Below are 14,284 nucleotides of genomic sequence, written 5' to 3' on the forward strand. Positions count from 1 at the left end.
CTTGGAACAGCCTCATAATTTAGAAGGATGTTGCAATGGAGCTGGGGAAGGTAGTCTCAAAACTGGCTACAGGTCCTAAAAAGACAGGCTGTTCTTAGCTATTGCCCATGTAACCTATGCTCTTAGTACTGAAAACAATCTCTTCCTCCCTTGCTGCTAGAGATCTTGCTTTTGACCTCTCCCAGATTGGCTTTAGCAACTAGGGGACCTCTGGGACATTGGTGGATTCTCTGGAGCAATGCTTAAACTGGTTAAACCAGGAGGAGATTTCAGAGGAGCTGAGTTTTACACTGAAGATGAGTGCTTTTTTGCAAGGCTTTCTGGAATTAATGCATCAGGTTTGAAGGTTACTTGAAGAGGTCTGGCTCTAGCATGACATGTCCTGTCAAGGTAGCTGTGGGCTAGCTTGCTGGGCAGCAGAAGTGCATTCAGATCCTTTGGTGATGCCACAACACCACAGTAGGCTAAGCATGTGTGAGTGAAAAAGACCTTCCTGCTTGTACTTCTGTTATGATCTTGGATCTGCTCAGCTATTTCTTGGTACCTTCTATCAACTTCTGTATCAGCTTCCCATCAAGTAGCACGAAGGGCACAAGACTGCTCGTAGTCTGTGCCACACTGATACTGTTAGTCAATTCACAATGAAGGCCTGAGACATCACTTGTTTTTGTGGGGTTCCTATCTCTCTGGAGTTTTTCTCATTAACAGTTGCCATTTGGGCTTTACCTGAAGATGTCAGGAGGGGAAGGCCACTTAGCAGAAAATGGCAGAAAAGTAGCAGAACGTCTCACCATGCTGTTATCAAGGCTGCACAGTCATTCATCTGTTTGCTTTACTGTGAGACCAGTGTCCTTGAGCTGAGTGTGCTGGTGATGGCTCTCTCCTATTTGTACTTACTGAAGATGTAGCCCAGAAATAGTTTGATCCTTACTCTTCGTCCCACAAGAAGTGCAGGTTAGCCTTTGCTTCCCACTGAGCCCTCTTCAGCTGCTGTGAGTTTGGCTGCATTGCGAAAGCTGGGTTCAAAGCTCAGCCTGACGTGTGCAATTCAAGTGTTACTTTGTACTGGATAACTTCCAACAGCACTAGAGTGTGGGGGAAGGAGTTTACAGGGGGAGAAGAGGGAAGAAAAATCGTGTTCAGGGGTCACTGCTGTCTCGCAAATGAGGAGACACCCCAAACTTGCTTGGAGAAGACTGATCAGCTGCTGGTAGCTCCCTGCATTGAAACTGGATTGTAAAGGTGGGGAGGGTGGTTGACAATGAGATGAGATGATAGTTTGGCTAGTTCTTGCTTAACAGATTTCCTGTTGACACAGTGTAGATATCAATATTTAATGGTATCCTGCATTATCAGCCAACTGGTATAAATTGGGCATGCTTTGGGGATTAGCCCCAGTGAAATTAGAAACAGTTTGTTCTGGGCCAAGTGCTGCCTCTGTATTCACCTGTGTGTAAATGTGATGTTCCTCCTTCAACTCTGGATGGAGCAGGGATGGTAAAGAGTTGGAGGTTTGAAGCTTCATTTCACTATTTACCAGGCTGGACTAGTAGTTGCAGCCCAAAAATGGGTGAGGAGACTTGATTTTTCAGTATCTACTTAGTATGAACCTTAGTGAGACACGTCCCCTTTAGTATCTGTGTCCTCCTCTGCAAAGGCCATAGCAGATGAAAAGCACTGTCACAGGCAGGTCAGGAAGCAGTAGGGGAAGGAACATACTGACCTTTAGGAGCAAAGTGAATAGAATTCAGGTTTTGTTGGATAGCACTAGAGGCTGTCCAGGGAGTCCAACCTTGCTATTGAAATGCCACTGACGCATTGAGCTTGACCCCGTGCAAGCCTCTGCAGCAGCAGTTGCCAGCTGTCTCTCACTAAGCAGCATTTCAGTGGCTGCTGTGATGCAGCAGTCTTCAGCTGTACAGGTGCAACTCAGCCAGTCCAAGCTGCATCCCTCCTTTCTCTGTCCTCTCCGAGCCTGTCTATCTGCAAAGTCAGACATGTTGTATGTGCAGAGGCATACAGCACTGTGCATGCAGCCCATGTGTGGTTACCTTTGTGATTGTGTAATTAACTATAATTGGGTATGCAGAAGAGGAGCTATGTGTGCAGGTGGCCAGGCTTCACCTTCAAAAACAGAGCTGTTCAAGCGCTACTGTGCACTCCAGGGTGGTGTGGCTGGGGCTGATGTTTCTTTGAGTGAGCCAGGACTTGCTTTCCAGGGCAGCATTTTCTTGCTGGTTCTGTAGCAGTTGCAGGGCTGCAAGAGGCTATCTAGGCTACTTGGTCACCCTGAGAAACCTCCACAAGCCCAGATGACACTGCTTTATCCCTAAGCAGTGTAGTAGCAGTCACTAGGAGTGCATGCTCCTTGCCTACAGCCAGGGTGGCAGAGGGCCACACATGATGTGTGCTAGAGCATGGCTGTTGATGCTGGAGGAGGGAATGACTTGTCCTGGTTTCACAGGTACCTTTCCGTCAAGAGGAGGAGGAAAAATCCTTCTACACCATCTTGGTGGCAGCTGTGAGGGGATACTGAAAAGGGAAGAGGTAGACAAGTTGTCAGCATCCTAGCCCTGAGCATCTGTGACCTCTGGAAGCCAGACCACTATTTAATGCAGAAGGAAGCAGGCTGTCACTGTTAGTGGATGTGTGTATGCTGCCCCTACATTGTTTGTAGTGAGACCAAAGATACTTGAGGCATCTTCCTGGCATCTTTCTTAGCATGGTCTCTGTAGAGTTTCTTATCCAGTAGTCATAGAGTATGTGCATGACAATTTCATGGAAACAATATCCCAAACTCATCCTGCAGAGCCTGGCACTGTTCCAGGAGTACCTGGGAGACTCTGCTCAGTTTTCCTGTCTTTTGGATAGGGTTGCCGTTTGGTTGGATGTCATCCATTAAGGGTATCTGTGAGGAGCCATCCTGGGTGGTTTCCTCTGCTGGATCAAGTGGCATCTGTTTTAATGCACTGGTTTTACACTGAGATTATTTTGAGGTACAGTAGTCACCTAGAATTCTCACCTCAAAGTTTGCCTGGCCTAATTTTAACTGTTAATTGTGTAACATGGGAAAACACATTTGTGTGTGGGGATTCTCTCTCCCACTGGGGTTTGGGTCTTGTCCTATCTGGCTTGTAATCAGAATGATGCAGATGTCTTATTGGAGAAGACAGGATTTTCCAGGAAAGACGGGGAAAAGATTACATTCCAGTTTCCCTCTCCCAGGGGGAGGAAAAACATAAGTAGCAGCATAAAAAGCTCTCAGTTTTTCCTTGTCTCATGGCTTACCTAAAATGCGGGCTTAGGCAACCTTTCTGGAGTGTGTAAGGAGAAATGTGGCTTATGAAGCTCAAGCCTGGGAAATCTCAGCTTGTATCTCAGTTCTAGGCTGTAGTGTTGCTACACGCTCCTGTAGGACAGGCACATCTCTGGTTTTTTTGGTGTTTCAAATCCATGTCTAAAAACTACTCTGCGCTTAATAGTAGGCCTTTCTTGTATTCTTGTCTAGTCCCTCTAAATAACTGAGTTCTTTATATTTTGACCTGACACTCACTGTCTATATGTAAATACCCTGGACCAGTGGGTGCCTACCTTTGGAAACAAATGTATGTTAGAACAAAACAGTAACTACATATGAGCTTAATCTTAGTAGCTCTGCTTTCCTGATACCAATATACTTTTGCAGCAGTGACATTGAAAGATTTGACATAGTTGTCCACCAGCACAATTTCCATGCCTGATGTGTTAGGGTAGAAGCTCAGTGGTTTAATGTGAGAATGGGGGTACAAGTACTTCCCACTACTCCTAAAATATGAGGCCAAAAATTCAGTTTATTGCTGGGAAGATTTGTTGGGAGGTTTCTTTCAGTCAAGGGATGAAAAGAACTATAAAAAGCCAAAAATGGGCCTTAAGCATATCCAGTTTCGTCCCATAACTGGCACTTATCAAGGAGAAAATCCCGTAATTCTTTGCAGATTATCCTCTGAAGCCGGAGGAACAAACTTCCTGGTCCTGGAATGCATAGGCAAAGCACAGTGAGGCAGAGCTTGCAAAACTGTCCTGGTTTACACGTACTGGAACCTCTGTTCTGTTCTGTATTTTGAATATGATGTCTTAATACTTTGTCTTTATTGTTTTCAGTTCCAGCTGCTGATCGAAGTTGCCTGGCCTCTGTTTATCTTCTTCATCCTGATCTCTGTAAGACTTTCATATCCGCCCTACGAGCAGCATGAATGTAAGTACCAAACACAACAGCTGCACCCAGAATGGTTGTTGTTTCGTGGTTAGAAGATAATAATGCAGCTGGCAAGATGCAGGGACAGTAGTTGCATACTTCACTCAGAAATCTTCAGGGAAGTTTTAATGGCTCCTTTCCTTCCCCCTTGGGAACTGTAGTGTGTTCTGACATGTTAATGTTGCTCCAGGACTGTACATTGCTGCCATTTTTCTTGCTGTTTTTCAGTTTTTGTATTTATAATGTATTAGCTGAGAACTTGCTATGGAAGTGTGACAAGTCTGCCAAACTCACACAGAACCCAAGTCTTATTTCTCATTCCTGATCTGTATATGACTTAGCATAAAAAGAAAGCAGTGTTCAGATCTGCAAGAATGCAATCTCATTTTCAGGCAGTAATGTGGGTTAATGTATCATATTAAAGAGCACAAAAGCAGTTCCATTCTTTCTAACCACAGACTGTTGGCTCTATATTCAGTAGGTTCATTCAGCAGTCATACATTTGTTGGGGAAAACCTTTCTACTTTTATCTTTACATCCTAAATGGGCACATTTCTACTTTTCTTTCAAAGGAAGCTTATTCTTGCTCTGCAAATGACAATCTTTAGGCCTTTGTGTTGGTTGCCTTTTGATTTAGGAAGCATGACTTGTTTATTAGCAACATTCTTCATCTTGCTATGATTGGTGACAGCCTCATACTGCAATTAGCTGACTGTGGAAGAGCTCTTTGTTTGTCTTTCCTTTACCTGATTACTGCGAGGTAAGGGTTGAGGGTCAGCACAACACAATTCTGGATGACACTCTGAAGTGTTTTGTTCTTAAAATGGGTGAAGAACTAGGTCTTACAGTACTTACTCTGTGGTTCTTTGCAGTGTCTGGGGCACTTTATGCTGCTTGCTGGGCTTTCAAGCTAGCAAGGATCCTTTCAAAGCTGAAGCGTTCCTGTGTGCAGTTTCCCATTGCACTTCAGACGCTGCTAGTCCCGTGTACAGCCTAGCTCACTTTCTGTAGTGCTTGGCAGGATAATTGAAGTTTCCTTAAATTAAATCTCATCCTTTACTGCATAATGCCTGAATTGCCTGTTCTGACTGAGTGTTACAGTGGCATTAGGAGAGATACCTGCAAAATGGATGTGAAGCTGAAAAGAAGCAATAATTGGTTTACTCAGCTGGTATAAATAACTAGCAGCCTCAATGATAACTTGTCCCAGCTCTGGCAGTGCTGTTCATAAACTCAAACCTAGCAAAAGCTGCCTTTTCATAGAGTTGTTTAGGCTGAGCTTGTTGTCATTAGCCTTGTAAATTCTTTGCTCTGGCACCCTGGTGTCACAAGCAGTTTTGGGTCTTTCACCTGCTGCCCTTTCTCCTTCCCATTTATGTTAACTGATGTTTTGCCTGCCTTCTCCCTGTGTTGTCATTGGGCATTGTAAAGTGTAGAGCATCTGGTAACTTTTTAATTCACTTTCTATGGTTAATTTCTCTCCATTTTTCTAAAAGCTTCTGAGGACAGGTAACTGTATTATTTAAGTCTGGATTGGTTTCATTGAACGTTGCCTCATATGCTGACACATATGGATGTGTTGTATAGTGGAACATGTTTTGCTGAACTGTGAACAGAGATAGAAAGAAAGAAACCTTGAGTTTATGGTGAACTCTGGGAACCCTGTGGATGCCTTGAGGGAAACAGGATTGTTATCTGTAGTGGCAGTGCTGTATGCTGTTATGAAATGACTTGCAGGTAATGCCTGATAGCAGTAACAGAGCTACATGCAAGTGCTTTTTAGCCTCCAGATAGCCTCAGTATTTTAATGGTACAGTTTTTTCAACAAACAGATGAGATTTTCAGTTCTGTCTTCCTGTTTGAGGAAAAGGAGAACCACCAAGGATTGGGCTGTTTCTGTGATCAGACTTTCCAGTCAGGGTTTTTTACTAGCAGCTTGGCCTAGTGTAAGGAACCTTTTTCTGAAAACATGGGAGAAAATTTTGCTTGCTCTTAAGTGATAGTTATATGGCTTTCACCAGACCAGCCAGAGAAGACATCTTAGATTGCTATTGAGAAAGGTTGCTGACTCCAGTCTTGTAGAGCTTGACTTTCTTTTCTAATTTTGTGACCCTTTAAGGTATTCAAAATGCACTTTATTTGGTGGTGGTGGGGGAATCTGACAAAAAATTAATATCTACTGAAAACCTAGGTGTTTGCAGCAGTGTCACTGAAAACAGTGTGCTGTTACACTGTGTTTTCTGTGTAACTCAGCTGACTTAAAACTAGCTCATTCGTGCTTCACTCTTTGAGAAACTGCTTTTACATGCATCACTATGTAAAAATGTTATCATGAATTCTTGTGCTCTTTTCCTCTTTTCATACTGCTTTTAATAGTTTCTTTGAGTTCTTAGCCATGTAAAATAAAAGGCATGGAGGAGAGAGAAGGTGCTTCTCTGAAGTTTTAGGGAAAGAATATGAAAGTCTTAGCATTTTTCCTCTTCCCCCCCACCCTCCAAGCACCTCTGCCAAGAAGAACAAAAAAGCAAAATGAAACAAAAGCCAGACAGCTCAGGTAAATAGCTTTTCTATTTTAAAAAGAGAACTGGGAACAAACAGTTCCCTGGGTACTAGAAACAATGAAGCTTCGGTTCCTTCACCTTTCTCCTGAACAGAGTCCCTGGCTTTCTCTGGGGAGGGCTGATAAACTCCCAGTCTTTCTTCAGCCACCTACATTAACCAGCCTTGCTGTAATTCAGCAGCTTTAACCTCTCTTCCTCCTGGGTGTTTGGTATCTCCATCACAGCTGTGGAGGTAGGGAGCTAGTACCCCTGTGTGACTGAAGTCACACAATGGTGCAAAGATGAGAGTAGCAAAGAGGTTCACCTACAGACTTAACAATGTGTACTTTATAAGTGGAGGAGGCCAGAGCTATGTGGAGAACCTAAGATGAGCTCACCTTTTCTTAATGTTGGCTGTTCTGCTCTCACAAGCAATTTGGGGCAGTAACCAGTGCAGGATTAGCATTGTCCTCCAGATGTAATGCTGTACAGCAGTGGCTTCTAGCTTGTGTTTCTGTCTCCTAACTCTTGTACTTCTGTTATAGGTCACTTCCCAAACAAAGCCATGCCTTCAGCAGGAACCTTGCCATGGATACAGGGGATCATCTGCAATGCCAACAACCCTTGTTTCCGCTACCCAACTCCTGGGGAATCCCCTGGTATTGTTGGAAACTTCAATGCCTCCATGTGAGTCTGCCTGCTTTTTTCCTCATCTCTGTTCTTGGGGGAACATGTGGAAAAGGGATATTTGGAAGTTGCCAGCTAGCTGGGTAACGCTACGCTATCGAAGGGTTTGCTGTTTCTGCTGCCACTAAAGTACCAAGCTGTCCAGTTACCAAGTTCAGAGGGGCCAGCAGAATGCTAGTAGGGGTGCAGTATCCTTGAGGCCAAGCAGTTGAAGCTTGTGGTGAATGAAAAGCTCTGCCTGGGCGAGGATTGAGTACATTCTTTTATTGGTTGCTCAGAATGTGGCCCATAGAAAGGCAAGGCGTAAGCTCTTTTTTTCAGGGACCCTCTTTTCATGGTTAATGAACTTCTGAGATGGACAGTGTAGAGTGAGAGGCAGTTGAAGAGTAGGTTTAGGGGATACTGCTGACATTTGTTTGATTTATTACTGGTTAATGTGTTGCAGAAAGCTCAATTTATAGCCAGCTTCGTTATACCCGCCCTGCTTGCTGCATTCATACTCCAGGCCAGTTAGGCTTAATGCAGAGTAAAATGTGTCTGCAACCTGGAGAAGCATTAGAAAGGTGCAAGTACATACTTAAATCTTCTAATAGCAAGCAGTTTACAGACAGCAAGAAGCCCTTTGCATCCCAGTCTTAAATAACCGCTTTCAAATGTGCAGAGGATCCCAGTGTAACTTTGTTTGACCTTGCATTAGCAGCCATCTTTTATTAGGCTTCTTGTATTGTCTTGGGGTAGTCGCTGAAGAAAGGGATCGCTGTACTGGAGAGGGCAGTGGCATAACTGAAAGTGACTAAAGTTTGGAATTGGGATGTAAAACTGTATCTGTGGATGCTGGCTCACAGAGCTGATGACTGCTGGTTGTTTTTTGTGTTTTCCCATCACCAGTGTTTCCCGCCTGTTCTCAGATGCCAAGAGGTTACTCTTGTACAGCCAACAGGACACGAGTATAAAGGATGTCCAGAAGGTCCTGGGAAAACTGCGCAAGTTGGGAAACTCGTCTGGCTCAGGTAATGGCATGGTAGAGCCTCCTACATCTGGCATTTCTGGTCTGTCTAATTCTGTGTGTGTGTAAATTTCTGAAATGTACCATAATGGGAAGAAAGTGCACGGTTATAATTTACAGCTCATCAAACCCTTTCCAATCCTGTGAAAGTACCTTAAGCCTCTTCTGCATCAGAGCTTTCTTTGCTCTTCGGTGAAAAGAAAGGGGATGGTCTGTAATTCCAAGAATAGCAGCTGTTTTGGATGTGAAATTACAACTCTCAGCCCACTGAAGTCAATTAAAATGCTGACTTTCTCAAACGAGTCTAAGTAGTGTGTGTTTTTGGAAAGCACTAGTTATTTTGCTATTTTGTCAGTGGAGCAGTGAATGCAATATGGCTACAATTTAGTGCTCTGTCCCCTGAGCTCTGAAGGGAAGTGTGCTGGAAGGATGCAGATGAGGAGAAGCCTCCTTGGCCTCCAGTTTACAAACTCAAAGCTGATTATTATCTGACAGTGAAGACCCCATTTCCCTTTTTTTTTTTTTTTTTTCCCTGTGCGAATGTTTGGTGTAGGATACTTCATCCTCTGCTTTTTGTCTGGCAGAATTTTGAATAGTAGGGTCCAAAAGAAAATACTTTATCTTGGGGGTTCACACAGCTCTGTTTGCCCTGAAAACTGAGAATCCTTCCATTTTTAGCTTATGCGGGAAGGTCTGATGTGCCTTCCTGTCCCATGCAGATGAGTAAGTGACTAGTGTGAGATCACATGGAAGGCTTGCAGCAGAGCTGGGACATGGAACAGCTCTGCCTGGTCTCAGAAAATTGGCAGGCTTCTCATTATTGCTAGGTGTCTCTCACATGGCAACTTGCTAAGAGTTTTTTGGGGTACTCTTCTCTGAAAGATTATTTCTCTTGGTTGCTGTGTTAGTGCTGCATGCTTCTATTGGAAGTGATGGAAAGTAATGGTTTAGAAAGAAATACAGCAGGGAAATAGAGCAGGGAACACAGCCATTGTGTGTCTTCACCTACAGCCTCAATCCAGGCACGTGGAACTCTTTGTGGGTGGAATTTTAGTGTTTTGTGAAAGTAGTCCCTGGTTTTACAGTTGTGGTTTTTCTTAGCTTTCCATTTGAGTGGTTCAGGCAAGCTCCAGGAAGAAAAATATCTGACCTGACTTGATGTGAATAGTTTCATGTCTGATGTCCTGAGCACACTTTAAAATCAGAGATGTTTTTGCATGCTTTCCTGTGTTGCTCAGTACATTGCAGGTCACTTTAAAATAATCTGTATTTTTAGTGACAAATTGACAGATGTGTGCTGGCTGTATGTACAAACATGAACTGTGCAAGAGATTTGTCTTGGATACATAGCCCTCCTTTCTCCCCTTCAGGGCTGTGCAGAATCCTGATGTGATCAGATCTGCAGGTGTTACTGCGATCTACTGACTTTCTTTCAGCATTAGTTTACAGTTGTCCTTATGTATAAGGGACACTCTTCCTTGCTGGGCTCAATATCCATGTTGCCAGGCTCCCCTCTTTCTACTCTGGGGACTGGTAAGTGCTTTACCTTAATCTGCAGCAGTTTTACATGGGAGAGGATACAGGGTGAACCCTTTGGGCAGAGGTGGACACACAATGAACACAGCCAAAATGAGGACAGATTTAATACTGTTTTTAGCAGAGCTCTTCAAACCCTTGGTTTGATTTGGTGGTCTTGTGGGAACAAGCCCTCTCCTTTAGAATGGTGGATGTTGTTGTTACTGGGTTTTACACTTTACACAGTAGTATCTGCAAGTTAACTCTTCCAAAGAGAGTAGATTGTGGTGTTTTGTATTGAAACATGCAGTGAACATAAGACATGGACATTTACAAGAAAACTACCAAAGCCATAAGATGAAGCTGTTGTTGCTGGGAAGGTTTAAGGGGAGGAGTGATTCCAAGAACCATTTCACATAGGGAGTATTGTACAAGTGGAGAGTCAGAAGACTTATGTTTCTCTATACTGTAAAGACTAGCAGACTGACTGCAAAAATAAGCCTTAGACCAGTCATCAAAGATCATGTTTCTATAAAAATATTTCAAATATGTAATAAGAAATCAAGTGTCTCTGTCATTAGAATGACAGACTTCCTATTGTTGGTAGGGCTTGTAGGGAACAAAGCCTGTTTGTCCTTATCATGATATGCTTATTTAGAAAGCCTCCAACTTGGGGGTCCCTGCTGCCTGCCTCTTGGCTGCCTGATTCATTCTCTGACAGCACGTGTAAGAGATCATCCTCTACTCTTACAACTACTTGTGTATTTATGCTTATCAGTGCTTAGATCCCTCTGCAAGGAAGGGAGGTACAGCTGAAGGTCAAGCTGTTGTTGACAATGAGGTGTGAGATGCTTAAATCCTTTCCTCTGGGGCATTTTGTCCAGTGACTGGGGACCTAAGAAGACAGTAGGAGTGAATATCAGGTATAAGCACACCTCCAAACACAAAAGCACTGCCTTTATATACATGCATTCCCCAATTAGCAGGAGGGTTAGTTACTTGATGAGCTAATAATTGGAAACACTTATAATACTTCCTCTGTTCCAGCTCTGGCCTGGATCTGAAGCCTTGTGAATCAGTGGTGCAGACAGATGCAGCTTTGCAGCTCATGTTTCCCCAGTGGGGGTGACTGTGTGCTCCCTTCTGGGTCATGTGGGCTCTGCTGGAGTTTCTGTACCTCCCTTATCCTCTCTCACACTGATGTGATGTCCTGCTTCCACACATGCTTCCCACTGCTGCCTGATGGCTTTGAAACAGGCTTTGGGAGGTGATTTTTCTATTTCTAGCATACAAACTAGACCTGTGGTATAGATATTGTTCTAATGCCAGTCATGCAGAGCAGATGCTCTCTAAACAGCTTCAAACATCTGAAGCCAAAGTCCTTTCACTTCAAGCTTCTTTAAAACAACCCTCACAAACTAATGTTCAAGGTGTGACTGTTAGTGTTGTCTGATTTGACGTTAGGCATGTGCTGAACCCTGGGGACGGGAGACTTGCTTAAGATGGCTGAGTCCTTACGCAGGTGCCTGCAAGTCAGTGTCTTGGTTAAAGGCAAGGTAGGACACTAAGATTTTGTTCAGGCAGTGCCGTGTGCTCATGCCAACAGGCTTTGTATCTCAGTCGCTTGATGAGATGGAAGATAATCCCTTCAAACAGGGCTGTTTGTCCAGGAGTTTGAGTGGCTCCTGTTCTCTGTGTCTCTGAGCTCCAGAACAGCTCTCTGGCAGAGAGAGGAAGGTGTTATCAGTAGGGAACTGGCCACCCTTGTTTCATGTAGCATCTTTTCTGGCCAGGATGAGGTACTAACTGGTGGTGTGAGGGAGTTCAGCGCTGGCAGCTGTCATGCTGTGTGAGTGCTGCTGTTCTATGGCCGCTTTCACCAAGCCCTGAGCACTGAAATCTACGTGCGGGCACACACGTACCTAACGTAATCAATTTTGCCAGCAAGTGCCAGGTGCCCTCTCCTTCCCAGCTCTTGTTACATCTGTGTCCAGCAATGTCACCAAGGTCTTCAACACTCATGATAAGGTAGGGTGCAAAACAGAACAAAGAGTCAAAGACCTTGGTGACGGCACTTCCAAGAGCATGACATGACTGCTGGGATTGCCATCTGCAGTAGATTTGGCTCACTGCTTGCAGGCACTGGATTTGTAACTGACCTCAATGCCATTTTATCAGAGGATAAAGTGTTTGCAAGAAATAAGCTTTCTTCCTGCTTGAAAGGTGGAGATACAGCTTGCTGTTGGCTCTGAGGCACACTTTCTTTATTTCTTCCTTCTCTCTACAGGGCTCCCATACACTTTGTTCTGCAGTGCCACAGGGTAATAAATCAACAGGTAAAATTAAAGCCACCTTCTCTGGTTGTTGCTAACAGTTGCACATATAAGCCAGTCTAGCTGGTATTTACTTCATTGCTCTTAGTTTCCAGTGATCCCAAAGGGCATGTTTCTATTTTTCTTGAAACTAACCCAACTAAATAAAAATGGAGCAATGAAATAGGCAGAGGGAAACAAACATCGCCTAAGAAATTGCATCAGATCTTAGGCTATTATTCCACACGTGCCCTGCCTTTCCCAGTTGTTTACTGGATTAGTATTGCTTGTGGTGTAGGAAAAACATCAGCTGGGTGGCATCTTCTGCTGATGTTGCACTCTGCTGCACAGATAGATGTTGGCAGTGAAGGAGTTTGGCACTGACCAGACAGGCTGCAATAGTGCTCCTTTTATTTTAACAGGTGAACGATGATGGAGGGCTTGGGCTGAAGAGCAGCCTTGGGAGAGGCTCTCTGGTGGCATGTCTCCTGCTGTATGATTATCAGGGTGGTCAGGGAAACAGGATGTTCTACATTATCTGCTAGATGGCATTAAGGTGATAGCTAAACTCCCTCCTCAGTGTCTTCTCCATAAAAAAAATGACCCCACACCCTCAAGCTAAACATTCAAAGTGATTCTTATACCTGCCCACCTCTCCCTAATTAAGCTGTTTTCCTCCCTGACTTCCCTTGGGAAGGATCCTAGGAAAAACCAGCCAGGCTAGAATGAAGACTAACAAACCACATGTCCAGGTGGCCTTCAGACCTGGAAACACCCGCAGACACCAACGGTGGCAGGGTGGCATTCCTGCCACTGCATGGTTGTGTGTAAATATACAACTGGCTTCTCTGATACTGTGCTCCTTTAGGCCGGGGAAGATGTTGCCACAAACACTGCCCTGTGGTATCAGTAGAGATATCTTGACTCGTAGGGGCAGCTGGAAGGCTGCTTTATTTTGTGTTTTTGGGTTACTTTGCATTAGCCCTCAGGAGAACTCCCCAGGGCATTCCTTGCTGCTTGCCTCCCAGCCCAAAACATACAGTCAGGAAGGGGAGCCCAGGATGGCATGAGAACCAGTGTGATTTCTGCTCTGGTCACATGCAGTCTGTCCAGGTAGAGCAAGTGGAACAAGCTAACAATACTGGTTACTTGGATTGCACAAAGGGTTTTGTAGTATGCCATGTTGATCAGGCAGTTACATTCAGGTACACGTGGCAGTTTTCACACATTTGCCTAACTAATTTTTTCTTCAAATCACTGTGTCTCTGAGCAGGCACAGACCTGAATGTCCTTAGACTTTTTTTAAGTGAATGGAAGTTGTGCAGGCAATTGCAGATCTGCTGGAAAAACCTTTCCACAACATTCTTGGAAGGGCACTTTAAGTCCTTTACTACAGGTACTAGACAAAATCTCTGTGTGAATCCAATGGGTCGGTTATTTTTCTCTGTCCTAAACTGAAACTGGGAGGCTGACAGTCAAGAGAGGCGTAGGTGGAGACGACTTCCTATGGCAGTGTGGGTCCCAATTTGTGTGTTGGGCAGTTAGCTGTGCAGTTTTTATTAGCAAGGTGGTGTGATGTTTGCTGAATTACACATTTGCACAGTTACCACTTTCAGTAGTCTGCTTCTGCTTTCCTTAATATTTTGAAGCCAAAGATGAGACTAAAGTAATAAAATGATGTTGGTAGAGGTTTAGGCACAAAGGCCTGCTGCAGCATTAAATCTGTTACCAGGACAATCATACTTGTTTCCCGTGGGGCTGTCAACGAACTTTCAGAGGCTTCTTTGTAACAGAGTTGTTATTACAGTACTTGCTTAGAGGCTGAGATGGGTAAACAGATACAGTGTAATGTGCATTGCTGCCTTCTGATTCTGCAGAACCGGTCTTTGGTGCCTGGGTTTGGTCTGAATTTACCTTCTGATGCTTCCCTTGAGATGCTGTTGAAGTAAGAGGTTTAGAATTATGCCAGCTTGGATTCTAGGTGTGTATG

At 44.2% G+C, this 14,284-nt stretch overlaps 1 protein-coding gene across 1 annotated transcript in view; it reads left to right on the forward strand.

The window, feature by feature from the left end:
* ABCA1 (ATP binding cassette subfamily A member 1) overlaps positions 1–14,284 on the forward strand; it is a 97,389-nt gene that overhangs the window by 18,322 nt on the left and 64,783 nt on the right. Inside the window, exons 3-5 of the mRNA XM_075740859.1 lie at positions 4,141–4,234; positions 7,320–7,461; positions 8,350–8,471. Coding sequence (XP_075596974.1) covers positions 4,141–4,234; positions 7,320–7,461; positions 8,350–8,471 — 358 coding nt within the window. The remainder of the gene's footprint in view (positions 1–4,140; positions 4,235–7,319; positions 7,462–8,349; positions 8,472–14,284) is intronic.

The sequence above is a fragment of the Balearica regulorum genome, chromosome Z, assembly GCF_011004875.1.
Source record: "Balearica regulorum gibbericeps isolate bBalReg1 chromosome Z, bBalReg1.pri, whole genome shotgun sequence".
NCBI classification, from domain to species: domain Eukaryota; kingdom Metazoa; phylum Chordata; class Aves; order Gruiformes; family Gruidae; genus Balearica; species Balearica regulorum.